This window comes from Bombina bombina, chromosome 2 (assembly GCF_027579735.1).
Source record: "Bombina bombina isolate aBomBom1 chromosome 2, aBomBom1.pri, whole genome shotgun sequence".
NCBI lineage: Eukaryota > Metazoa > Chordata > Amphibia > Anura > Bombinatoridae > Bombina > Bombina bombina.
The window spans coordinates 357608099-357635220 of NC_069500.1; the positions used below are offsets into that span (position 1 = coordinate 357608099).

Genomic DNA, 27122 nt, shown 5'->3' on the forward strand with positions numbered 1-27122 from the left:
AGTCCAAGGGAACTTGGAAACCTCAGTCTTGGAAAAACTCCAAGCAGACCAAGAAGTCCACCGAGACTAAATCGGCATGAAGGGGCGGCCCCCGATCCATCACTGGATCTTGTTGGGGACAGACTATCTCTTTTTGTGGAGGCTTGGCTGGGAGACGTGCAAGACCCTTGGGTTCTGGAGGTCATTGCTCAAGGTTACAGGATAGGTTTCAAATCTCTCATCCACTTATCAAACCTGTCTTCAAGACCAGAAAAACAGGATGCCTTTCTAGGGGGCGTAAGGGGTCTCTCCTCCCTAGGAGTCATTGTACCAGTGCCTCGAGCAGAGAGGTCTGGGATACTACTCAAATCTTTTGGTAGTCCCAAAGAAAGAGGGTACGTTTCGCCTGATTCTGAACCTAAAGTGCTTAAACAAGTTTCTGTCTGTGCCATCGTTCAACATGGAGACGATAAGGTCTATTCTGCCTTTGGTTCAAGAGGGAGAGTTCATGACCACGATAGACTTGAAGGATGCTTACCTTTATGTGCCAATACACAAGGATCTTGTCAAGTTCCTACAATTCACTTTTCTGGATCAGCAATTCTAGTTTGTAGCTCTCCCCTTTGGTCTGGCTACTGCTCCAAGAGTCTTTATGGGCTCTGCTCACGGTGGCGAGATCCAGAGGTATTGCAGTAGCACCTTATTTGGACGACATTCTGGTCCAAGTTCCGTCCTGCCAGCTGGCAGAAGAATAATCGAGAGCTCTTCTTCAAGCTCATGGATGAAAGATAAACTTAAGAAAGAGTTCTCTGGTTCCCAGTACCTGAGTGGAATTCCTGGGCACGATAATAGATTCCAGATCTATGAAGATTTTTTTTCTCAGACCAGAGATATTGCAAAATTACTTCCAGTTGTCTTGCCCTACAGACCTCCTTAAGGCCATCTGTGGCCCAGTGTGTGTATGGAGGTGATTGGGCTCATGGTGTCCAGCATAGATATCATCCCATTTGAAAGGTTCCATCTCAGACCTCTACAGTTGTGCTTGCTGAGGCAATGGAACGGCGATCACTTGATCTATCCCAACAGATTTCTATGGACAACCGATCGAGAGAATCACTCTCTTTTGGTGGCTTTGTCCAGATCACCTGTCCCAGGGGACATCCTTCTTAAAGGGACAGTAAAGTAAAAACAAAAATATTTCATGATTAAATAGGGCATGTCATTTTAAACAACTTTCCAATTTACTTGTATTACCAATTTTGCTGAGTTCTCTTGGTATTCTTAGTTGAAAGCTAAATCTAGGAGGTTCATGTGCTAATTTCTTAGACCTTGAAGACTGCCTCTAATCTGAAAGCATCATGACATTTTTTCACCACTAGAGGGCGTTAGTTTATGTGTTTCATATAGATAACATTGAGCTCAGGCACGTGAAGCTCCTAGGAGTCAGCAATGATTGGATAAAAATGCAAGTCTGAAATAAGGGGGCAGTTTGCAAAGGCATAGATACAAGGTAATCACACAGGTAAAAAGTATATTATTGTAACTGTGTTGGTTATACAAAATTGAGGAATGGGTAATAAAGGGATTATCTACCTTTTTTAAACACAAATTCTGGTGTTTACTGTCCCTTTAAGACCATCCTGGGAGATTGTGACTACAGATGCGTCTATTCAACGCTCTGAAGGCTTGGCCTCTTCTGGGTTTGTCCCAGTTTATCAGATTCCAATTGGACAACATTACTTCGGTGGCTTACATCAACCATCAGGGGGGAACGAGAAGCTCCCTAGCCATGAGGGAAGTATCTCAGACTTTGGATTGGGCGGAGGCCCACAACTGCTCGCTGTTAGCGATCCACATTCCGGGTGTGGACAACTGGATAGCGGTTTTTCTCAGCAGACAATCATTTCATCCGGGGGAATGGTCTCTCCATCCCGAGGTGTTTGTGGAGATTTGCAACAGACGGGGGACCCTGGAGATAGATCTCATTGCGTCCAGACTCAATACCAAGCTACCCAGATACAAGTTGCGGTCCAGGGATCCCCAGGCAAAACTGATGGATGCCTTAGCAGTACCTTGGGGGTTCAACCTAGTTTACATTTTCCTCTGTTGCCTCTTCTACCTCGAGTAGTGGCCCACTTCAAGCAGGAGCAAGCTTCAACTATTCCAATTGCTCCATCGTGGCCATAAAGGATGTGGTTTGCGGACCTGGTGGGGATGTCTTTATCTCCTCCATGGAGGTTACCTTGTCGCAGGGATCTGCTGGTACAGGGTCCTTTTGTTCATCAAAATCTAGATTCTCTGAGGCTGACTGCGTGGAGATTGAACGCCTAGTCCTAGCCAAGAGAGGTTTTTCTGAGAGGGTGATCGATACCCTCATTCAAGCTAGAAAGCCGGTCACCCATCGCATCTATCATAAGGTGTGGAGGACCTACTTTTACTGGTGTGAGGAATGTGGCTTCTCTGGGCATAAGGTCAAGGTATCCAGGATTCTTTCCTTTCTCCAGGATGGTTTGGAGAAGGGACTTGCTGCTAGTTCCTTTAAAGGGACAGATTTCGGCTCTATCTGTGTTATTGCACAAGAGTCTCGCTGAGCTTTCTGATATACAGTCTTTTTTTTTTTCAGGCTCTGTCTAGAATCAGGTCTATGTTTTAGACATTCTGCTCCTTCTTGGAGTTTGAATTTAGTTCTTAAGGTTTGACAGAGGACTCCATTTGAGCCCATGCATTCGGTTGACATTAAGTTACTGTCTTGGAATGTTCTTTTTCTATTGGCTATTGCTTTGGCACGCAGAGTCTGAGATGGCGGCCTTGCAATGTGAGCTTTCTTACCTAGTTTTTCATGCTGATAAGGCTGTTCTTCGCACTGGGTTGGATTTTCTCCCTAAGGTTGTGTTTGATCGCAGCATCAATCAGGAGATCGTGGTTCCTTCTTTGTGTCCTAATCCTCCTCCTTCGAAGGAGTGATTACTTCATAATTTGGATGTGGTTCCGGCTTTGAAATTCTATCTTCAGGCTACAAAAGATTTTAGACAGACTTCTTCATTGATTGTTGTATATTCTGTGAAGGGCAAGGGGCAGAAGGCTTCTTCAACTTCCCTATCTTTTTGGTTGAGGAGCATTATTCGCTTAGCATATGAGACAGCGGGACTTAAGCCTCCTCAGAGGATTATGGCTCATTCAACTAGAGCTGTGGCTTCTTCTTGGGCCTTCAAAAATGAGGTCTCTATGGAACAGATTTGTAGGGCGGCTACCTGGTCCTCCTTACATACTTTTTTCAAAAGTTTTACAAATTTGATGTGTTTGCTTTGGCTGAAGCGGCTTTTGGGAGAGAGGTTTTGCCTGCTGTGGTGCCCTCAGAATAGGGTCCGCCTCCTTTTTTGCCCTCCCGTTTTCATTCAGTATGCTCTAGAGCTTGGGTATATGTTTCCCACAAGTAAGGAATGAAGCCGTGGACTCTCCTCATATTAAGATGGAAAACATAAATGATGCTTACCTGATCATTTAATTTCCATATGTATGAGGAGAGTTGACTGCTCCCACCCGTTTTCTCCATTAGACGGACCTACATTTTTGTTGGTTTATCTGGCACCATTTATACCATGATATTTCTCCTACTGTTCCTTGTTCCCTCTGCAGAATGACTGGGGAATGAAGGGAGTGGGGGAAGTATTTAAACCTTTGGCTCGGGTGTCTTTGCCTCCTCCTGGTGGCAGGTTCTGTATTTCCCACAAGTAAGGAATGAAGCCGTGGACTCTCCTCATACAGCTGGAAATGAAATTATTAGGTAAGCATAATTTGTTTTTGTTTTTTTTCTTATCCTTATGTCTTCCTATTGCAAACACACAGAGAGCGTCACACAGTTATGTCAGTTATGTCTGCCAGGAACGAACAGCAGCATCAATAGCTTGTTCTATGGCCCGGTTACCACCTGGAAGTAGCTTCTTTCTGCTCAATTCTGCTTTTCACAGAGGAAAACTTTCCTTTAGTATATCAGTCTGATCCCGCCGACATGGTGTGCTTAGAGGGATATGGCTGCACCTCTCTGACGAGGCCCACAGAAGGCCGAAACGATCATCTGGGGTTGCCTTTTCCTTTTTCAGAGGAGAATTGCCTGGTATTTCGGGGCTGGATTAACCATGTCGGCGGGATCAGACTGATATACTACAGGAAAGTTTTTCTCTGTGAAAAGCACAATTGGGCAGAAGCTACTTCCAGGTGGTAACCGGGCCATAGAACAAGCTATTGATGCTGCTGTTCGTTCCTAGCAGACTGCTTCTCTTTCTGTTTTGCATGTGTGTGTTCTATGGTCTGAAAGTGGATACTTTAAAGGGACACTAAACCCCAAAAAATTCTGTGATGATTCAGATATAGAATACAATTTTAGACAACATTCCAATTTACTTCTATGATATATTTTGCTTTATTTTTTAGATATCCTTTGTTGAAGGAATAGCAATGCACATGGGTGAGCCAATCACATGAGGCATCTATGTACAGCAACCAATCAGCAGCTACTGAGCATATCTAGATATGCTTTTCAGCAAAGCATATAAAAAAATAAAGCAAATTAGATAATAGAAGAGAATTAGAAAGTTGTTTAAAATGGCATGCTCTTTCTAAACCATGAAATAAAAAATTGGGGTTTCATGTCCCTTTAATATTTTAAGGGATCACTAGTAATTTTTTTTTTTTTCTTTTTTATATTATATTCTGTTTTGTATTTGTAACTTTTTCTTTTATTATATATCCCTAAGTAATTAGTCCTTTTGCTCCTTAGTTTAATTAATTTGCCATATAATTAACTGCTCTCTTACCCACTTGTGCCAATGCCAAGATATTATGTTTAGTTTTCAGTAACAGATTATGCTGCTAATATAAAAAAATAACTATCAAAATGCCAAATAAATGTTATTCATGTGGCAATTTTTGAGCTATATAATAGGCATAGTAATGCGCACAAGTATTTTTGGGATAAAAGGATAGGTTTTATTAATGTTTTGTTTAGATTGCTATCTTTCTCTTTTTACACAAAGGCTCCCCTTTTCTTATCTTTGTATACACACAATATCCATACATACAGAGAACAATTGAACATGAACATTTTAGTACCTCTCGCACCGGGGCTGTGATTACTTCTGCTGCTGCCTGTTTACATAGCTTTTCCTGCAGCCAATATCGCAGCAGTGACATTTCAGACAAAAGCAGGTATTTTAAATGTAAAAATAAATGTAAACAAGCTATCAATGTGAACATATTAAAGGGGAGAAGATTTTACAGTGCACTGTCTCTTTTTAACTTTATAACAAGCCCAGTAACAGACAAGAAAATACAAACCCAGGACAGTGTTACATCAGATTGTTTTCTGAATTGTAGTTTAAATTAACGTGATTTACCCGAGACGGAAGCAGCAAATAGCAGTTTCATAGCTACAGCCTTGATTCCCTGCATGCGATCCTGTGCTAGAACTTGTCAACGTGCAACTTTATGGGAGACTTTAAACACTAATATCTAGATCAGGGATGTCCAAGTATGGCTTTAAGGGACTCTACTGAGTTTATCTTCATTAGTTAGAATTAGTTCGACCAGGGGGAAAAAATAACACATGATTTTAATGGAAATAAATAAATCCTAAAGAGAGAGATATAATAGTGGTTGCAGGTATTTCACATGTTGGGCTGCTCTTTGTAATAAATTGCAGGTCAATATAATTTAGCTTTCATTAGCATAAATAATTATGCAATAATAAGATACCCACACACTTTAGAGTTTCACCATAATATAGATTTTATTTCTTTATTTATTTTTCATTATCTACATTAACCTAATCTTTCAAAATATAGACCACACGGACAAGTAAAATAGGTGCATGGCGTCAGACCCACCTGCTTCATGCTGAACACTCCCAAACTAGGACATGTGTCCTGCTATCCCACGAATCCCACCCTACCCTGCACTTTCCCTTAAACATTTTTGACAGGAGTGCTCAACCTTGACACTTCCCATGATGCTTACACACTTTAAGTTGGGCAAGCATCATCTAGTTCCAAAACCTCTGGAGTGCCAAGGTTGATCACCCGTGATTTTTGGGGTTCCCCACAAGATAATGTACTATGCACAGGGAGAAAGGAGAACAGAGGGGTCCCTGGTACAATGGTAGGCTTGGTTGCCATTACTAACCAAACTGCAGTGAAGTAATTCGGCAGAAAGGAATAGGAGGTTGCTTTGACCCCTGCTTCTTCTTCAAATGTACATTTTTATTTGGCTAAATATCTTCCACTCTTCACACAACCCTGTTAATAAAGGAAAATTTAATGCAGATACAATTATTTGTATTAATGTCATGGGACACTCAGGTGATGTGTATGTATATTTATGTGAGTGAATGTGTGTGTTTAGGAGTGCGTATGTGTTTTGTGTATTAGTAATAACTTTTATACAATATTTTCCTTAATGTGAGGATAGGCACATAGCTATTTAAAAAAAAAAAAAAAAAAAAGTACATTTTAAAATGCCTTTTTTTTTTTTTTTTTTTTTTTTTTTTTTTTTTTTTTTTAATGATTTTCTTTATTGAAGTTTTAATTTATAACAAATAGAACAAAATGACAGTATAGAATACATCATATCATTTTACTATTCTCATCCGCATGGGAAGGGGAGAAAAGTAAGTTAGAAATAGATATGGCAACTTGGTGATTTAGTCTTTCACATCCGGGGTTTAGTCCATGTTTTGTTCCCCCCCCCCCCCCCCCCCACATTGCTTGAAAAAATTAGAGGAAGCATTACAAGCAGAGAACACACAGGGCTCAATTTATCAAACACTGGCGGACAGGGGCATCCATAGTCGTCTGGCAGGCAGCAATGCACTGCCCGCATTTACCATTGCTCATAAGTGCTCATTTGGGCTTGCATGCAACCCCGCCCCCTGCCCGCGCTGTCAATCTCTCTGGTCAGAAGAGACTGGGGATATTGAAATACTCCACCTAAGATGTGGTGAACAGGGCTGGGATGACCGCTACTTGATAAATAGTGACTGCAATCAAAGTGGAGAAAAGGGCTTGATAAATCTAGCCCACAGTGTGTGAACATTGCTCGTCTACACAGAAAGTCCACGGCGTTAGACAATGAGTCTAACCGTTAGTGACTAACAATGGTCACGAGGGTTGAATTTAGTTTTGCTAATAATCCCCTTACTTTTGTGGTCTATGTATAAAAATAACATTGTACACCTGTCTCACAAGGGGGTTGTTTTGGACTTTATTATAATCATGGGGTTGTGAAAGTGGTCCCAGCTAAAATAAACTTAAAGGGACACTTTACCCAAAAAAATTCTTTCATGATTCAGATTGAGCATGACATTTTAAGCAAGTTTCTAATTTACTCCTATTATCAAATTTTCTTCATTCTCTTGGTATCTTTATTTAAAATGCAAGAATGTAAGTTTAGAGGCCGGCCCATTTTTGGTGAACAACCTGGGTTGTCCTTGCTGATTGGTGGATAAATTCATCCACCAATAAAAAATTGCTGTCCAGAGTACTGAAATCAAAAAAAGCATAGATGCCTTCTTTTTCAAATAAAGATAGCAAGAGAACAAAGAAAAATTGATAATAGGAGTAAATTAGAAAGTTGCTTAGAATCGCATGCTCTTTCTGAATTACAAAACAAAATTTTTGGGTTCAGTGTCCCTTTAAGAAGCTCTGCGCTAGACCCCAATGACTTATTGATATTTACTAAGGCAGGCCTTATTTAAGCAAGAGTAGTTGGTGAAAATTGAATTTTCATAATTTTTGATTGGAGTGCACTTTTTCCTTTTCATATAAAGAAATGTCCATCACACCACCTTTGTGTGTGTGTGTGTGTTCTGCTTCTGGCTATTTACATCCTGAGCTGAGTGATTTTCTCTTTTTCTTTGTTTTTCCAACATCTCATGGAATGTTTTTTTTTACTGTTTAATATTTTGTCTGGGGTCACTAGTAACACAGTATTATGACTAATGCTGTTACGTGGTAATATTGGACACCCTTGAAAGTCTGTTTTATATTAGTTCTAAGAACTCATGTTCCAAGGTCAGCGATACAGATTCCAAAGAAATATCTGCAATTCAAGATAATCACACTCCTGTGACCGAAAACTTCAGTCTAAAGTTGATGTAAGGACCATTAAATGTACTAACTTTGAACAATCAACAAAGGCATAATAAACTGCTGCATTTAATTCCATTATCAAATTGTTTTTTTTTTTTAAATTGAGTAGCAATTTGGCTTCAATGTCCCTTTTTAATGTTGCTGCTGGTTTTTTATTTATATACAGTGTGTATATATGTGTGTGTGTGTGTATGTATATATATATATATATATATGTGTATACGCCGGGGTTAGGTTCCAGAAGGAATGGTTGTAAATCGAAACTGTTGTAAATTGAAACACAGTTTATAATGTAAGTCAATGGGAAGTGAGGGAGTTGGGTTCCAGACCCCTCTCAAAATTGTCATAAGTAACACCTAATACATTATTTTTGAAGCTTTGAAATGAAGACTTTAAATGCTAAACAGCATTATAAACCTAATAAAATATTCACACAACACAGAATATATAATTAAACTAAGTTAAATGAACAAAAACATTTGCTAAACGGCATTATAAACCTAATAAAATAATTACACAACACAGATTTCACTTGCATTTTTCTGCAAACAGTTCTTTCTGTGCATTCCAATCTGGACTGATTTATATATATAGGATTCAGTCAAACCAGCTCAAAGAACCACCCGATATAATATGATATTGGTAGGAAAACCTAAGACCACTAGTATCTGAGTCTAAGGGTGCAAGGAGGAATTAAAAAAATGGGAATAAATCTAAAAAAAGATAGAAAAAATAAGAAAAAGGAAAAGGTAGAAAAAGGATTCCTTAGCCAGCACTTTCCTATTCTATATTACCATCTACAAATTGGATATATGACCTCCAGGGGGTAACAACATCAAAAACAAAGCAAGAATTCACGAGTGCACACCTGTAATGTCAAAAATTGTTACTTTATTAACTACTATCGTCTAGAGCAAAAAAATACTCAAAATACCCTAACTAAATAAAACAAAAATAAAACAAACCTATGGCCATAGGGAAAAAGAACCAAAAATATATGGCATCAATCAGACATATATATGTATATATTCCCTAGGTTCGATACCTTAGTAAGGAAACGGATGAAATTCAATACATAATTAACAGTATAATCTGTATACAAGAACTGATGTCATAATAAAAGGCAGTCCAGCAATGTCCATGCAAATACTTGTAGCAGTAGAAATTCAATATAGCTTGCAGGTAATAGATTGTTATATAAGCAGTTCATGCAAACATAGCCGTTGGTTAGTTAAAGCAGTTCATGCATCAATGAATATGTCAAGTTAGTTTCCACATATTGTTGTCGCAATAAGCTGCAAATTAATAATGCGGTTTAAGAGAACAGTTCATGCAGATTTGGTGACTTCATATATTTAGGCAATTCATATGCAGGTACACAGTCATATGTTTGGTGTATCATAAATTAGGGATAATCCTACTAAGAGCTATACTCTCATCTAAGGGTCCTGTGTAAGATCTCACCACCTCCTCAACTGTGCTGTCATCCTTTGATATCCGTGTGCCAAAGTGACATCCGTCGCATGGGTCCATTTCTCTTTTGCAGCTAGACGTGCCGACTGTGTGGATTTCCTTTCCGGGCCGGTTTGTAACACATTAGATCCCCCCCACTCCTCTAAAAATGTATCTGTCGCTGTGATTCGTTAGGGCTACAGGCATATGTACTAAAATTGCAATTCTGAAAAGTACTCCTGCCAGTATGTTTTTTATCAACTATTTAATGCCTAGGTATCGTAGTCATTTTCAAAGCAAATCAACACAAAACTGCTTATATTAGTATTGATATTCTACAAAAAAGGTGTGCGCTCATAAATCCTACAATATGGAATCTACATTAATTGGATACTGTGACCTAGAGTATCATCTTAGTCGTTTGCAAATACCAACTTATTATTATATTTACATAAACTGACACCACCAGTCAGTCGGGAATGTCTCAGTAATTATCAATTGTGCTGGCTAAGGAATCCTTGCGTGCTTTTTCTACCTTTTTTTTCTGTTTCTTATTTTTTCTATCTTTTTTTAGATATATATACACACACACACGCTCTTCTGTCATGTTTCTCAGTGCACATTTGCCGTTTAGAGAATACTACTGTTATTTTACATGGTTGGTAAAATATCAGGAAACAAATTACTAGAATACATAATGTTGTATTTAGGGAACAAAACTAATTTCCAACTTGTCTGCTGCATTGTCTGACTAGTCCAGGTTTAGTGGACAAACTCTATCCTTAAAGGGACAGTAAAGTCCAAATTAAAATGACATGCTCTATCTGAATCGTGTAATTTTAAACAACTTTCCAGTTTACTTTTATTAAAAAAAAAATTCTCTTGGTATTTTTCTGTTAGACATTATAGTCAAAAACTAAAATACATTAATTTAATAGAGAAAGATGTGTAGACAAAATTTGCCATTGACGCTTATTAAAAACGATGCTGCTAAACTAGTTAAAATGAGCATAAAGTCTCCTGTTTTTAGCAGCTCTGATAAGAACTTTGAATACGGCTTATGGGCTGATTTCTAAGACTCAGCAGTCCATCCTCTTATCTCACAGTCTGGCTGTGAATAGCTAATAACATGCAATATTTGTTCATATGTGCCACACAGATAACATTGTGCTCATTCTAGTGGAGCTATTTAAGAGTCAGCCCAAATTGCATGAAATGCAAGTCTTTAAAAATATGAGATAAAGAGGCCGTCTGCAGAAGCTTAGATAAAAGTTAATCATAAAGGTGAAAAAGTATATTTATATAACCGTGTTGGTTATGCAAAATTGGGGAATGGTAAATAAAGTGATTGTCTATCTTTTTATTAAGGTAAGGATCAAACAATAGAATCAGAGTAACGTGTCGTCGCACATATTTCACATACAAACTATACAACATACATATTTGATTTGTATACATATCTAACATAATAGGTTGTGTGGTCACAACCTCTTAAACTGCATAGTAACCAAAGCTTCATCACCTTAGAGAGAGACAGACACCTCTTACGTAAATTATTTCACCTAATGTAATGATATAACTATTATCAGCATGAGAAACTGAAATCTATCTTATTTAAGACTCATCTGAGATGTAGGATTGCAGGTGTATAGCTCTCAATTATTAATTTAGATACAGTTTGAGAAGAACAGTCACTATGATATACTTGCTATTTTATTCATATATTGTTTTGTTAGGAAAGTGAGAAGTGGGGTGTGAGGGGATGGGAGGTGAGAGAGAAGCAAAACCCCCCCAAAAAACACACACACACATACACACACACATCCTGCGTGTGTGTGTGTACACTCCCCCTCTCTTTTGAGCTCTCTCTCTCCCCCCCCTCTCTCTCTCTCCCCCTCTCTTTTGAGCTCTCTCTCTCCCCCCCCTCTCTCTCTCCCCCTCTCTTTTGCGCTCTCTCCCCCCATCTTTTGCTCGCTCTCTCGCTCTCTTGCTCTCTTCCCCCTCTCTTGCTCTCTTCCCCCTCTCTTGCTCTCTTCCCCCTCTCTTGCTCTCTTCCCCCTCTCTCGCTCTCTTCCCCCTCTCTCGCTCTCTTCCCCCTCTCTCGCTCTCTTCCCCCTCTCTCGCTCTCTTCCCCCTCTCTCGCTCTCTTCCCCCTCTCTCGCTCTCTTCCCCTTCTCTCGCTCTCTTCCCCCTCTCTCGCTCTCTTCCCCCTCTCTCGCTCTCTTCCCCCTCTCTCGCTCTCTTCCCCCTCTCTCGCTCTCTTTTGCTCTCTTCTCTCTCTCGCTCTCTTTTGCTCTCTTCTCTCTCTCTTGCTCTCTTCTCTCTCTTCTCTCTCTCTTGCTCTCTTCTCTCTCTCTTGCTCTCTTCTCTCTCTCTCTCTCTCTCTCTCTCTCTCTCTCTCTCTCTCTCTCTCTCTCTCTCTCTCTCTCTCTCTCTCTCTCTCTCTCTCTCTCTCTCTCTCTCTCTCTCTCTCTCTCTCTCTCTCTCTCTCTCTCTCTCTCTCTCTCTCTCTCTCTCTCTCTTCTCTCTTCTCTCTTCTCTCTTCTCTCTCTCTCTTCTCTCTCTCTCTCTCTCTTCTCTCTCTCTCTCTCTTCTCTCTCTCTCTTCTCTCTCTCTCTCTCTCTTCGCTCTCTTCGCTCTCTTCTCTCTCTTCGCTCTCTTCTCTCTCTTCGCTCTCTTCTCTCTCTTCGCTCTCTTCGCTCTCTTCGCTCTCTTCGCTCTCTTCGCTCTCTTCGCTCTCTTCGCTCTCTTCTCTCTCTTCGCTCTCTTCTCTCTCTTCTCTCTCTTCTCTCTCTTCTCTCTCTTCGCTCTCTTCTCTCTCTTCGCTCTCTTCTCTCTCTTCGCTCTCTTCTCTCTCTTCGCTCTCTTCGCTCTCTTCTCTCTCTTCTCTCTCTTCTCTCTCTTCTCTCTCTTCTCTCTCTTCTCTCTCTTCTCTCTCTTCTCTCTCTTCTCTCTCTTCTCTCTCTTCTCTCTCTTCTCTCTCTTCTCTCTCTTCTCTCTCTCTCCGCTCTCTCCGCTCTCCCCTCTACAAATAGGTCCCTCACCAGCAGGGAACCTATGCTGGACCAGAATGATCCATGTATTTCTTGGAGACACCACATAACATTCTTAATGGAGTTTATCGGAGACGGATGTGGTGCAATATTCTCTAGATGTTTAAACCTATCACAAAAACAAAGGTTATCTGTCATAATTGGGTGGTCAATTCCTTATTTTTTACTATAGTATGACGGAATCCATATTAAGTCTGAGAGTTGGGTGTTGTCAGGTACAAGGGCTGATTAAACATCTTGCCATCTCGGAGGGTCAGAAGTGTTACTCCATCCGAGGATATGTGATAAGCGTTAGGCTACATGGTATAGTATTATGTTAGGAAGAGCTAGACCCCCTTGTCTAGTCGGTTTTTGTAGTGTGGTCTCTTACCTTTCCATATATATTTAGAGATCATACCTTGTAATTTAAGAATCATTCTCGGAATTTTAATGGGAATGCATCTGAACAAATATGCGATCCTTGCAAGCAATGACATTTTTTTTTTAGCTGCAATCCTCCCTTCCCAGGATATTTCTGAGAACTCCCATGACTCTCTAAGCACTTCCTAAATTCAGGCATCTTATCTGTAAAGTTCTTGGAAATCACCTTTGATATTTCAGGGCTAATAAAAACCCATAAGTGTTTGATATAGTTTGGAGACCAACTGAAAGAGTGCCTACTTTGCAGGTCGGAAAGATCCTCTCTAGTTAAATAGATATGCAATACTTCTGTCTTGGCAACATTTAAATTTGTAATAACTAATTCTTCCAAAAAGTGTGAGAAGGTCTAGAACTTCTGGCAGAGAAGTCTATCTTTTTAAACAATAACATTTTAGGTGTTGACTGAAGTATGAGACCTAACTCAAGGGTGCACTTGCCTACATTATAATAGAAATACAATAATAATAACAAACTGTAATATACGGGAACAAAAATAATGAAAATAAACAAGGTACAAATAGATGTCGGTAGGAAGTACTACTACTTCTTTCACAAGGCAGCACTCGGATCAAGGCACAGCAATAACCTCAGGTGACATCTAAAATAAATAACTGGAGCCACAATATCCAGAGATCCTGTGTATTTCGCCCACTGCTCTGATCTTTAAAAATACAGACCACACAGTAAAATAGCTGCCCTGTCCTGCCATTGAGGCTTTGACTGCTGTTTGGTGCATTGCTCAGTAACTGGTATCATGCCTATCTCCTAGTCTGCTGAGGAAGTGGAGCATTGTGGGGCTTGTTGTTGCTTAGCCGGAGGTGAGTCTACCGGGTGGTTACCAGCTTGCGGTATTCTCAACTTGTGTGCATCCCACTTGTGAGTACCTCTCATTTGTGTATTTAATCTCTGTATTTGGAGCATACTACACTATGGTGTGCCTCATCTCTGAAAAGATTGGGCACCCATTCCTTTAGTTGTTTATTTCTTGTGATTTAGGGCAGCGGTCGCCAACCAGTGCTCTGTGGTCCACGAGAAGATGTTGGTGGTCCTTGATTCCATCAAGCAGTAATTAATCTCCTCTGATGGTGTCACCCCCGTTGCACCGCAACTCCCTACAGTGCCTGGCTGGACATGAGTCAAAACCGATGGAGGAGTAAAAATTACAATCTCCCTATGCATGTTGCGTAGTACTGCGCAACTTGTGCAGCTAGATTATATTTTTAACTCCTCTCGCCCGGCAGGCTGCTCAGAGGAAGATGCTTCAATTCTAAAGCCAGCAGAGGTTGGTATAGTCTTGGCTTGAAATAATGGAATTAAAGTATATAAAGAGAGAAAATCTTACAATCAAAAATTCTCTTATTTCATTTATTTTCTTCCCTTTACCTGTCTCTTTGTAGTAGTTTTCCTAATTCCTTCAGATGGACTTACATCGCTGTTTGTCTTTCTGTCTTTCTTTCTTTCTTTCTCTCGCGCACAAAAACCATTCCACCTGAATTCCAGTAATTGCCATCCAGCAGATCACTCATATCCCGCCAGTATTATAGTAATAGCCAGTAACATCAGTCGTGGTTAGCTCACATCCATATTGAGAGCTTTCTGATATAAACTTAATTTATAAATACAATGTCTGTCCATGATCATAAGTAGTTTTGAATAATTCCTAACTGGGGAGGTAACTTGCAAGTCTTGTGGTCCTTTTAAACATTTTTTTTCCCACTTTCTGCCTCTCTGTTTCCAGCTCAAAAGTTGGCACTCACCCTTCATCTGTCATTTGGAAGTATTCTCTCAGTTCTGTCATTTAATTAGTTAATTCCAAAAAATAATTCTTAATGTGTAAATTTGAGGTGCTCTGAGGCGGATGACAGGAATCAACCCGATCGAATACGATCGGGTTGATTGACACCCCCTGCTAGCAGCCAATCGGCCGCGAATCTGCAGGTGCTTTGAACTGCTGGTGCATTGATAATTGCCAACAGCATATGCTGTCGGCATTTATCGATGTGCAGCGGCCATGATACGCTACATTGTATCATGTCCGCTCGCACATTAATACATTGACCCGTATATATATATATATATATCTCCACGGCTTCATTCATTACTGTTGGGAATTAAGAACCTGGCCACCAGGAGGAGGCAAAGACACGCCAGCCAAAGGCTTAAATACCTCCCCCACTTCCCTCATCCCCCAGTCATTCTTTGCCTTTCGTCACAGGAGGATGGCAGAGGAGTTTCAGAGTAGTCTCTTATGGAGGGTAGTACACTTCGCAATGGGACTGGAGTTTTAAGTAGTCCTGTCAGCCTTTCAGTGAAAGCCTGGGCGACAGAGTCCGGAGATGCAGGTAGAGTCTTTCTGCAAAACCATCCCGACTCATATTAACTGCTCCATAAGCAGTTAGCGTTGACGAGTTTCACTGCCTGCTTTCTTCACTCAAGTCCATGTCAGGAGCGAGGCTACTAACCTTTCACACTTGAAGGGCCGTGTTCCTGTTCCATGGCGTAGATTCTGGTAAGATTGTTTAATTTTTTTATTAATAATGATAACATAGAAGAGAGGGTCACAGTGTGGCGACTTTTTATCTTTTACAGAATCAAGGGTTAATATTAATGGAAAGGGGGATTATTGAACAGCTGGGGTTTATACATGATATTGTTTGTGTCATCGCTGCATTATGTGCGAGATGAGGCTCTGGCTATGTGTGGATCTTTCAGGTTACTTGCGGAAATTTTGCGCTGCCATTTTTTGGTGGATGGGGCCATTTCTATGCTCGCAAAGCTGAAGACTATTCCCCTCGAGGATAGTTTGTCGTTTAAAGAGCCCATGGATAAAAAGCTGGAAAACATGTTGAGAAAGATGTTTCAGCACATGGGGTTTGTTTTTCAGCCAGCAGCGGCCGTTGCGGCGGTCGCTGGAGCTCCGACATATTGGGGTGAAACCGTGTGAAATGGTCGAGGGGGAGACATCCATCGACGAGATACAGGAGAAGATTAAGGCGCCGAAGGTCGCCAATTCTTTCATCTGTGATGCCAATATGCAAATTCTTCGCCTTAATGCCAAGGTGTCAGGTTTTTCTGTTTTAGTGTGCAGGGCTCTGTGGCTAAAATCTTGGTCTGCAGATATGACCTCTAAAGCGAGGCTGCTGTCCCTTCCTTTTCAAGGAAAGATCCTGTTCGGTCCAGGATTGGATTCAATTATATCCATGGTTACGGGAGGCAAGGGAGCTTTCCTACCGCAGGATAAGTATGCTAAATCTAAGGGATCTACTTTTCGTCCCTTTCGTCCGGACAAGGCTCAGCGCCAGCAACCCTCCACAAAAGTGGATCAGTCCAAAGGATCTTGGAAGCCGGCTCAATCTCTGAATAAGTCCAAGCAGAGCAAGAAGCCTGCCGACACGAAATCGGCATGAAGGGGCGGCCTTGGACCGGTCTCCGTATCACGTAGGGGGCAGATTATCTCTATTCTCAGACACATGGTTGCAGGATGTTCAGGACCTTTGGGTGCTAGAAGTTGTCTCCCAGGGTTACAGGATAGGGTTCAGAACCCATCCGCCCGAGGGCAGATTCCTCCTGTCAAACCTGTCTTCAAGACCGGAGAAGAGAGGCCTTTCTAGAGTGTGAGAGAGATATTGCCTCTCTAGGGGTTATCGTATCAGTAACCCTAGCCGAAAGGGGTCTAGGGTACTATTACAACCTTTTTTGTGGTTCCATGGGAGGAGGGCACATTCTGCCTGACTCTGGAATTCAAGTGTTTAAATAAGTTTCTGAGTGTTCCATCGTTTAAAATGGAAATGATCAGATCTATTCTGCCCCTAGTTCAAGAGTTACAGTTCATGACGACTATAGACTTGAAGGACGCTTACCTTCATGTGCCAATCCACAGGGACCACTTCAGGTTCCTAACATTTGCATTTCTGGACCAACACTTCCAGTTTGTGGCCCTTCGTTTTGGTCTGGCGACGGTACCCAGCAACAGGGTGGAGTTCCTGTGGACAAGATAATAGACTCTATGTCATGAAGATATTTCTCACTGATCAGCGGCGCAGGAAGCTTGCGTCCACCTGTCTTGCCTTTCAGTCCTCCTCAAGCCCATCGGTGGCTCAATGTATGGAGGTGATAGGTCTCATGGTGTCAAGCATAGATGTCATCCCATACGCCAGGTTCCACCTCAGATCTCTTCAATTGTGCATGTTGAGACAGTGGAACAGCGATCATTCAGATATATCACATCTGATATCCTTGGATGCTCGGATTTGGGACTCCCTCTCTTGGTGGATTCGTCTGGAGCAACTGTCCATGGGGACATCCTTCTTGAGACCGTCCTGGGAGATTGTGACCACGGACGCCAGTCTGTCAGGATGGGGAGCTGTTTGGGGTGCCAGGATGGCACAAGTAAAGTGGTCCAGGGAGGAGTCTCTCCTTCCGATCAACATCATAGAACTAAGAGCAATCTACAATTCTCTGAAGGCTTGGCTTTCTCTGTGGTCGGTCAGTTTCATCAGATTTCAGACCGACAACATTACCTTGGTGGCTTATATCAACCATCAGGGGGGTACGAGGAGCTTCCTCGCGATGAGGGAGGTGTCTCGGATTCTGGAGTGGGCGGAGTCCCACGACTGCTCGCTCTCAGCGATTCACATTCTGGGTGTGGACAACTGGGAAGCGGACTTTCTCGGCAGACAGTCCTTCCATCCGGGGGAATGGTCTCTTCACCCCGAAGTGTTTGCGGAGATTTGTCACAGATGGGGAACGCCGGAGATAGATAACGTGTCCAGACTGAATTGCAAACTTCCTCGATACGGGTCGAGGTTCAGGGATCCCCAGGCAGAGCTGATATATGCCTTAGTGGTTTCTTGGGGATTCAGCCTACCTTACATTTTTCCTCCGTAACCACTTCTAGATCGCATAGTGGCACGCATCAAACAGGAGCGTGCCTCGGCCATTCTGATTGCTCCTTCGTGGCCGCGGAGGATGTGGTTTGCGGATCTTGTGGGGATGTCATCCTCTCCGCCGTGGAGGTTACCCGGTCACAGGGATCTGCAGTCACAGGGCCCCTTTCAGCATCAAAATCTAGATTCTCTGAGGCTGACTGCATAGAGATTGAACGCATAGTCTTAGCCAAGAGAGGCTTTTCTGAAAGTGTGATTGATACTCTAATTCAGGTGAGGAAGCCAGTCACTCGTCGCATCTGCCATAAGGTGTGGAGGACTTACTGGTCCTGGTGTGAGAAGCATGGATATCCTTGGCATAAGGTGAAGCTATCCAGGATTCTGTCCTTTCTCCAGGATGGCTTGGAGAAGGGTCTTGCCGCTAGTTCCTTAAAGAGACAGATTTCGGCATTATCAGTCTTGTTGCGTAGGAGACTCGCTGAGCTCCCTGACATCCAATCTTTTGTTCAGGCTCTGTCTAGAATCAAACCTGTCTTTAGGCAGTCGGCTCCGCCTTGGAGCTTGAACTTAGTCCTTAAGGTTTTGCAGAGGGTCCATAGACATTAAAGTTCTGTCCTGGAAGGTTCTCTTCCTGTTGGCTATTGCATCGGCACGCAGAGTATCGGAGCTAGCTGCCTTGCAATGTGACCCTCCTTATCTGGTGTTTCATGCGGATAAGACTGTACTGCGCACTGGGTTGGGGTTTCTCCCCAAGGTGGTGTCTAACCGTAACATCAATCAGGAAATAATTGTTCCTTCTTTGTGTCCTAACCCTTCTTCTTCAAAGGAGAGGTTACTTCATAACCTGGATGTGGTTTGTGCCTTGAAGTTTTATCTTCAGGCTACCAAGGATTTCAGACAGTCTACATCTCTTTGTGGTGTATTCTGGGAAGCGCAAGGGGCAAAGGGCCTCTGCTACTTCTTTGTCTTTTTGGTTGAGGAGTATGATTCGCTTGGCTTATGAGACAGCGGGACATAAGCCTCCTTAGAGGATTACGGCTCATTCATCTAGAGCTGTGACTTTGTCTTGGGCCTTCAAGAATGAGGCCTCTATGGAGAAAATTTGTAAGGTGGCTAACTGATCCTCCTTACACACTTTTACAAAGTTTTACACGTTTTTGCATCTGCGGAAGCTGTTTTTGGGAGAGAGGTTTTGCAGGCTGTGGTGCCCTCTGATTAGGGTCTGCCTTTTTACCCTCTGGTTTCATTCAGTGTCCTCTAGAGCTTGGGTATATGTTCCCAACAGTAATGAATGAAGCCGTGGACTCTCCTCCCCTTTTAGATATAAAAAAAAAAGAAGATAAATTATGCTTACCTGATAATTTAATTTCCATTGAGGGGAAGAGAGTCCACGGCTCCCACCCGTATCTCCCATGGGCGAACCTAAATTAATACTCTTCTGGCACCATTTATACCCTGATATTTCTCCTACTGGTCCTGGTTCCTTTGGCAGAATTACTGGGGGATGGGGGAAGTGGGGGAGGTATTTAAGCCTTTGGCTGTGGTGTCTTTGCCTCCTCCTGGTGGCCAGTTTCTTAATTCCCAACAGTAATGAATGAAGCCGTGGACTCTCCTCCCCTCGATGGAAATTAAGTTATCAGGTAAGCATGATTTATATATATATATATATATATATATATATATATATATATATATATATATATATATATATATATATATATATATATATATATATATATATATATATATATATATATATATATACACACTCACACATTATATACGTTATAGAGGTTGGTACCTTTTTAAAAAAAATTATGTTAGTGGTCCCTGAGGTCCGAAAGGTTGGCGACCCCTTATTTAGGGAGTGAAGAGAGCATGAGTTTAGTTATTATGTGGTTGTGTAAATAGTAAATTGGTGCATTCCCGCAATAATGCTCAGGATTATTTTCTTCTTATCCTGACTAGTACATAAGCCTTGAATTGTAACTTTGTAAGCTCTGACCTGTGCAGGATCCTCATCTTTGTATATTTATCTAATGATTTATTTGAATGTGTTCAGTATACTTAGTGCTGCAGTAATGTATTACACCGTTTATTCATGCACAGTTTATAATTCCCATGACTATGTAAGATCACTATATTTGGCTCTAGGCTATGAAAGGGAGTCATGTGTGCTTTATAAAATTACTGAACACTAACAATATATTTTGTCTTAGTGGGAAGCTGGTTTCACCAAAATGGAAAAACTTCAAGGGCCTGAAGCTTCAGTGGAGGGATAAGATCCGGCTGAACAATGCTATTTGGCGCGCTTGGTACATGCAGTGTAAGTACCTCTGAGATAGACCTTTTCCTCTTCTTGTACAAATTGTATAACAGTTTCCAGTTGTAGTATTAAAGGGATATGAAACCTCATTTGAATTTATTTAAATGGTAACAGAAAATAATTTAATTTGAAATTAGAGTTTTTGCAAAATTAGGCTGATGAGGCAAACTCTCAGATCTATAATGGCTGACTGGGTCATACCTCCCAAGCAAATCAAAATTTCGATTATTTTGTAGTGGAAAAATAAGTAAATCTTTATTTTTGTATGTGGTTACCATCCCTGGGTTAATGTTCTTAATTCTATTAAAGTGCTGATTGCCTAAATAATGAAGCTAGATATAAGCCAAGACAACATTAGCTGTGACATAATTAATTCAGCATGAAATTCAGACTTATTGGAGCTGTTTGACCAAGTATAATCATTTTAAAACATTTCATTTTTCATGTTTTAGCGCACAGATACTTATTGCACATAATGTTTGCATTACTGATCACTGATGCAAACTGAGTCATTACCAAATGATACAAGCAACTTAGGTACTTTGTGCGAGTGCTATATATAAAATGCTAGTGCACAGAGCATACTTTAATACACTCTTGATGTAGCTATAGCTTTTATTTGAAACATTTTTGCTAATAAAAGCTTATTGCTTTATGCTTGACTATCCCTTTAATTAGCACTGCAGAATCTGTTGGCGCTCTACAAATAAACGCTTTTAATAATTATGCATTTTGCAATACGTGTTCATACCTTGGGATTCCTGGCTCTAGAAATGAGCTAAGTCAGACTTTCATCTTTCTGAAATACTATTGATTAGTTATCAGTTATTACTAATTAATAAATAAACTATCTTAAGCACCTTGGTAGTTTTTGGAAGGAAAAATATATACTTAGCAAAAGTTACATTATTATCCACTCAAATTACTTAAGACTGATTGATTTCTTTTATTTTTAGATATAGAAAAACGCCAAAACCCAGTGTGTCATTTTGTGACCCCCCTAGATGCAACTATTGATTTCGAAGAGCATAGACGGCCAGAGGTATGTGGTATATACACACACATACACATACGCACATACTTTGCTGTTCATGCTCACAATAAAGTAAACAGGAACATATCTGCACATTATCTGCATGCTTTTTGCATAGCTAAATACATTGAAGATTATCATTTATTTATTTTAAACAAACAACCCCTTTTTCTTTTACAAGATATACCGAGTTCACGGGTTTCGTCCTTTACTTGTGGGATATATTCCTCCTGCTAACAGGAAGTGGCAAAGAGCACCACAGCAGAGCTGCTATATAGCTCCTCCCCTAACTCCTCCCCCCAGTCATTCTCTTTGCCTATGCTAGCAATAGGAAGGGTAAAGTTTAAAAAATTAGAGGGTCTTCTAAAGAAAATATTTGTTCACCAGGGTTTCCTCTTACAGCCTATAGCTTGCATGCCTTTTGGTTTGACGCCCTGGAAGAGTCTCTGAAGGTTGAGACACCTTTAGAGGACATTTTAGACAGAATTAAGGCTCTTAAACTAGCAAATTCTTTTTTGACTGATGCTGCTTTTCAACTTGCAAAATTAGCAGCGAAAAACGCAGGCTTTGCCATTGTAGAGCGTTATGGTTAAAGTCATGGTCAGCTGATGTATCGTCTAAATCTAAGCTTTTATCTATTCCCTTAAAAGGTTAGACCCTATTCGGGCCTGAGTTGAAGGAAATAATCTCTGACATTACTGGAGGTAAGGGTCACACCCTACCTCAGGACAAGCCCCTCAAGATGAGGAGTAAACAAAATAATTTTTCGTTCCTTTCGAAATTTTAAAGGAACATCCTCTGCTTCCTCTTCCTCCACTAAGCAGGAAGGGAACATTGCTCAATCCAAGGCGGTCTGGAGACCTAACCAGGCCTGGAATAAAGGTAAACAAGTCAAAAAGCCCGCTGCTGCTACCAAGACAGCATGAAGGGGCAGCCCCCGATCCGTGACCGGATCTAGTAGGGGGCAGACTCTCTTTCTTTGCTTGGGCAAGGGATGTACAGGATCCCTGGGCATTGGAAATTGTGACCCAGGGGTATCAGTTGGAATTCAAGGACTTCCGCCCCCAAGGGGAAGATGTCATCTTTCACGTTTGTCTGTAGACCAGACAAAAAGAGAGGCGTTCTTACACTGTGTAAAAGACCTCTACACCATGGGTGTAATTTGCCCAGTGCCAGATCGGGAACAGGGGCAGGGGTTCTATTCAAATCTATTCGTGGTTCCCAAAAAAGAGGGAACCTTCAGACCGATTTTTAGATCTCAAATGTCTAAAAAAGTTTCTCAGAGTCCCATCGTTCAAGATGGAGACTATTCGTACAATTTTGCCAATGATCCAGGAGGGTCAATACATGACCACGGTGGACCTGAAGGATGTGTACCTTCACATTCCTATCCACAAGGATCATCATCAGTTCCTGCGATTTGCATTTCAGGACAAACATTATCAGTTTGTGGCCCTTCGGGTTGGCCAAGGCTCCCAGGATCTTCACAAAGGTTCTAGGGTCTCTTCTAGCGGTTCTCAGGCCGCGAGGCATAGCGGTAGCGCCCTATCTGGACGATATCTTGATCCAGGCGTCCACCTATCATCTGTCCAAATCTCACACGGACATTGTGTTCTCTTTTCTGAGAACTCACGGTTGGAAAGTGAATGTAGGAAAGAGTTCACTAGTTCCACAGACAAGAGTTCCATTCCTGGGAACTCTGATACACTTGGTAGACATGAAAATATTTCTGACAGAAGTCAGAAAATCAAAGATACTAAATACTTGCCGGGCTCTGCAGTCCGTTCATCGGCCATCAGTGGCTCAGTGTATGGAAGTCATTCGACTAATGGTAGCAGCAATGGATATCATCCCGTTTGCTCGCGTTCATCTCAGACCACTACAACTGTGCATGCTCAGTTAGTGGAATGGGGATTATGCAAATTTATCTCCTCAGATAAATCTGGACCAAGAGACCAGAGACTCTCTTCGGTGGTGGTTGTCGCAGGACAGTCTTTCCCAAGGGATGTGCTTCCGCAGGCCATCTTGGGTAATAGTAACGACGGACGCCAGTCTTCTGGGCTGGGGTGCAGTCTGGAATTCCCTGAAGGCTTAGGGTGTGTAGACTCAGGCGGAGTCTCAATTGTCAATCAATATTCTGGAACTGAGAGCGATATTCAACGCGCTGCTAGCATGGCCTCAGTTGGCTTTGGCCAAATTCATAAGATTCCAGTCGGACAATATCACGGCTGTGGCATATATCAATCATCAGGGGGGAACAAGGAGTTCTCTAGCGATGATAGAAGTATCAAAGATAATTTGATGGGCGGAGGCTCACTCTTGCCATCTGTCTGTGATCTATATCCCAGGAGTAGAAAACTGGGAAGCGGATTTTCTAAGTCGTCAGACTTTTCATCCGGGGGAATGGGAACTCCATCCGGAGGTGTTTGCAGCCTTGACTCATCAATGGGGCACACCGGAATTGGATCTGATGGCATCTCGACAGAATGCCAAACTTCCACGCTACTGGTCCAGGTCAAGGGATCCCCAGGCTGTACTGATAGATGCTCTAACAGTACCTTGGTCGTTCAACCTGGCTTATGCGTTTCCACCGTTTCCTCTCCTTCGTTGTGTGATTGCCAGAATCAAACAGGAGAGGGCTTCAGTAATTCTAATAGCGCCTGCGTGGCCACGCAGGACCTGGTATGCAGATCTAGTGGCTATGTCGTCTCTGCCACCGTGGAGACTGCCATTGAGAAAGGACCTTCTCATTCAAGGTCCTTTCCAGCATCCAAATCTCACTTCTCTGCAGCTGACTGCTTGGAGATTGAACGCTTGATTTTATCTAAGCGGGGTTTCTCTGAGCCGGTCATTGATATCTTGATTCCGGCTCGCAATCCGGGCACTAGAAAAATTTACCATAAGATATGGCGTAAATATCTTTCTTGGTGCGAATCCAAGGGTTACTCATGGAGTAAGATTAGGATTCCTAGGATTTTGTCTTTTCTCCAAGAAGGATTGGAGAAGGGATTATCCGCTAGTTCCTTGAAGGGACAAATTTCTGCTTTGTCAATTTTGCTTCACAAGCATCTGGCAGATGTCCCGGATGTTCAGGCATTTTGTCAGGCTTTAATCAGAATCAAGCCTGTGTTTAAACCAATTGCTCCGCCATGGAGTTTGAATTTAGTTCTTAATGTTCTTCAAGGGGTTCCGTTTGAACCCATGCATTCCATAGATTGCGGACTAAACCTGGATTCCTTCCTAAGGTTGTTTCAAATAAAAATATTACGCAGGAAATTGTGGTTCCTTCCTTGTGTCCTAATCCTTCCTCTAAGAAGGAACGTTTGTTACATAATTTGAATGTGGTTCGCTCTTTAAAATTTTATTTACAAGTGACCAAGGATTTCCGTCAAACATCTTCCCTGTTTGTTGTTTATTCTGGGAAGTGTAGGGGTCAAAAAGCTACGGCTACCTCTCTATCTTTCTTTTTGGCTGAGAAGCATCATCCGCTTGGCATATGAGACTGCTGGACAGCAGCCTCCTGAAAGGATTATGGCTCATTCCACTAGAGCTGTGGCTTCTACTTGGGCTTTTAAGAACGATGCTTCTGATGAACAGATTTGTAAGGCTGCGACTTGGTCCTCCCTTCATACTTTTTCCAAATTTTCCAAATTTGATACTTTTGCTTCTTCTGAGGCTATTTTTGGGAGAAAGGTGCTTCAAGCAATGGTGCCTTCCGTTTAGGTTCCTGTCTTGTCCCTCCCTTTCATCCGTGTCCTAAAGCTGGTATCCCACAAGTAAAGGATGAAACCTGTGGACATGGTATCTTGTAAAAGAAAAGGAAATTTATGCTTACCTGATAAATTAATTTATTTTACGATATACCGACTCCACGGCCCACCCTGTCATTTTGGGACAGGATTTATTTTTTTATAAACTTCAGTCACCTCTGCACCTTGTTAGTTCTTTCCCTTTCTCTTCCTATACCTTCAGTCGAATGACTGGGGGGAGGAGTTAGGGGAGGAGCTATATAGCAGCTGTGCTGTGGTGCTCTTTGCCACTTCCTGTTAGCAGGAGGAATATATCCCACAAGTAAAGGATGAAACCCGTGGACTCGGTATATCGTAAAAGAAATTAATTTATCAGGTAAGCATAAATTTCCTTTTCTCCTGTTAAGTGTAGTCAGTCCACGGGTCATCCATTACTTATGGGATTATATCTCCTCCCTAACAGGAAGTGCAAGAGGATCACCCAAGCAGAGCTGCTATATAGCTCCTCCCCTCTACGTCATACCCAGTCATTCTCTTGCACCTTACTAATAGATAGGACGTGTGAGAGGACTGTGGTTGTTAAACTTAGTTTTTATTTCTTCAATCAAAAGTTTGTTATTTTAAACAGCACCGGAGTGTGTTGTTCTTTCTCAGGCAGCATTAGAAGAAGAATCTACCTGACTTTGTGTATGATCTTAGCGGTCGTAACTAAGATCCATTTGCTGTTCTCGGCCATTCTGAGGAGTGAGGTAACTTCAGATCAGGGGACAGCGGGCAGGGTTCACCTGCAAGGAGGTATGTTGCAGTATATTATTTTCTAAGGAATGGAATTGACTGAGAAAATACTGCTGATACCGATGTAATGTAAGTGCAGCCTTAAATGCAGTAGTAGTGACTGGTATCAGGCTGATATGTATGTATGTTTACACTGAGGTATTTCTAGGGAATGGAACTTCACTAAGAAAATACTGTATACATTTAACTTATATTTGAGCCTCCACTGCAGTGAAAGCGACTAGCAGCAGGCTTATTAATAACATTTCATAATTTTTTATTTAAAACGTTTACTGGCATGTTAATCGTTTTTCTCTGAGGTACTTGGTGATAAAACTTTATGGGCATTATTTTTCCACATGGCTGTCGTTTGTTTATGAATAAAATCAGTTTACTGAGCTTCCCCACTATTGTATTATGAGTGGGAGGGGCCTATTTTGGCGCTTTATTGCGCAGCAAAAATTCAGTCACAGTCTTCCTATTTCTTCCTCCATGATCCAGGACGTCTCTACAGAGCCCAGGGGTCTCCAAACCTAGTTTTGAGGGAGGTAATCTCTCACAGCAGACCTGTGAGACTGTGTTTTGACTGTGATAAAAACGCTTATGTTAAATTGTTATCCGTTTTTGGGTACTAAGGGGTTAATCATCCATTTGCTGGTGGGTGCAATCCTTTGCTAACTTAATGCATTTACTGTGAAAATTTGGTTGCTATAACTAATTTGGTTCATTGTTATTTCAACTGTGATAGTTTTTTTGTGCTTCTTAAAGGCACAGTAACGTTTTTTATATTGCTTGTAAATTTGTTTGAAAGGTATTTTCCAAGCTTGCTAGTCTAATTGCTAGTTTGTTTAAACATGTCTGACACAGAGGAATCTCTTTGTGCAATATCTTTAAAGGCCAATGTGGAGCCCAATAGATATTTGTGTACTAATTGCATTGATGCTACTTTAAATAAAAGCCAATCTGTACATGTAAAGAAAATTTCACCAGACAACGAGGGGGAAGTTATGCCGACTAACTCTCCTCACGTGTCAGTACCTTCGTCTCCCGCTCAGGAGGTGCGTGATATTGTGGCGCCAAGTACATCAGGGCGGCCCTTACAAATCACTTTGCAAGACATGGCTAATGTTATGACTGAAGTATTATCTAAATTGCCAGAATTTAGGGGTAAACGCGACCACTCTGGGGTGAGAACAGAGTGCGCTGATAATAATAGAGCCATGTCTGATACTGCGTCACAATTTGCAGAACATGAGGACGGAGAGCTTCATTCTGTGGGTGACGGATCTGATCCAAGTAAACTGGACTC

The 27122-nt window shown here is 41.6% G+C and overlaps 1 protein-coding gene across 1 annotated transcript in view; it reads left to right on the forward strand.

Moving 5' to 3' along the window:
* The window catches only part of MLXIP (MLX interacting protein), a 254388-nt gene that overhangs the window by 97427 nt on the left and 129839 nt on the right, over positions 1 to 27122 (forward strand). Inside the window, exons 2-3 of the mRNA XM_053701754.1 lie at positions 20151 to 20257; positions 21214 to 21299. Coding sequence (XP_053557729.1) covers positions 20151 to 20257; positions 21214 to 21299 — 193 coding nt within the window. The remainder of the gene's footprint in view (positions 1 to 20150; positions 20258 to 21213; positions 21300 to 27122) is intronic.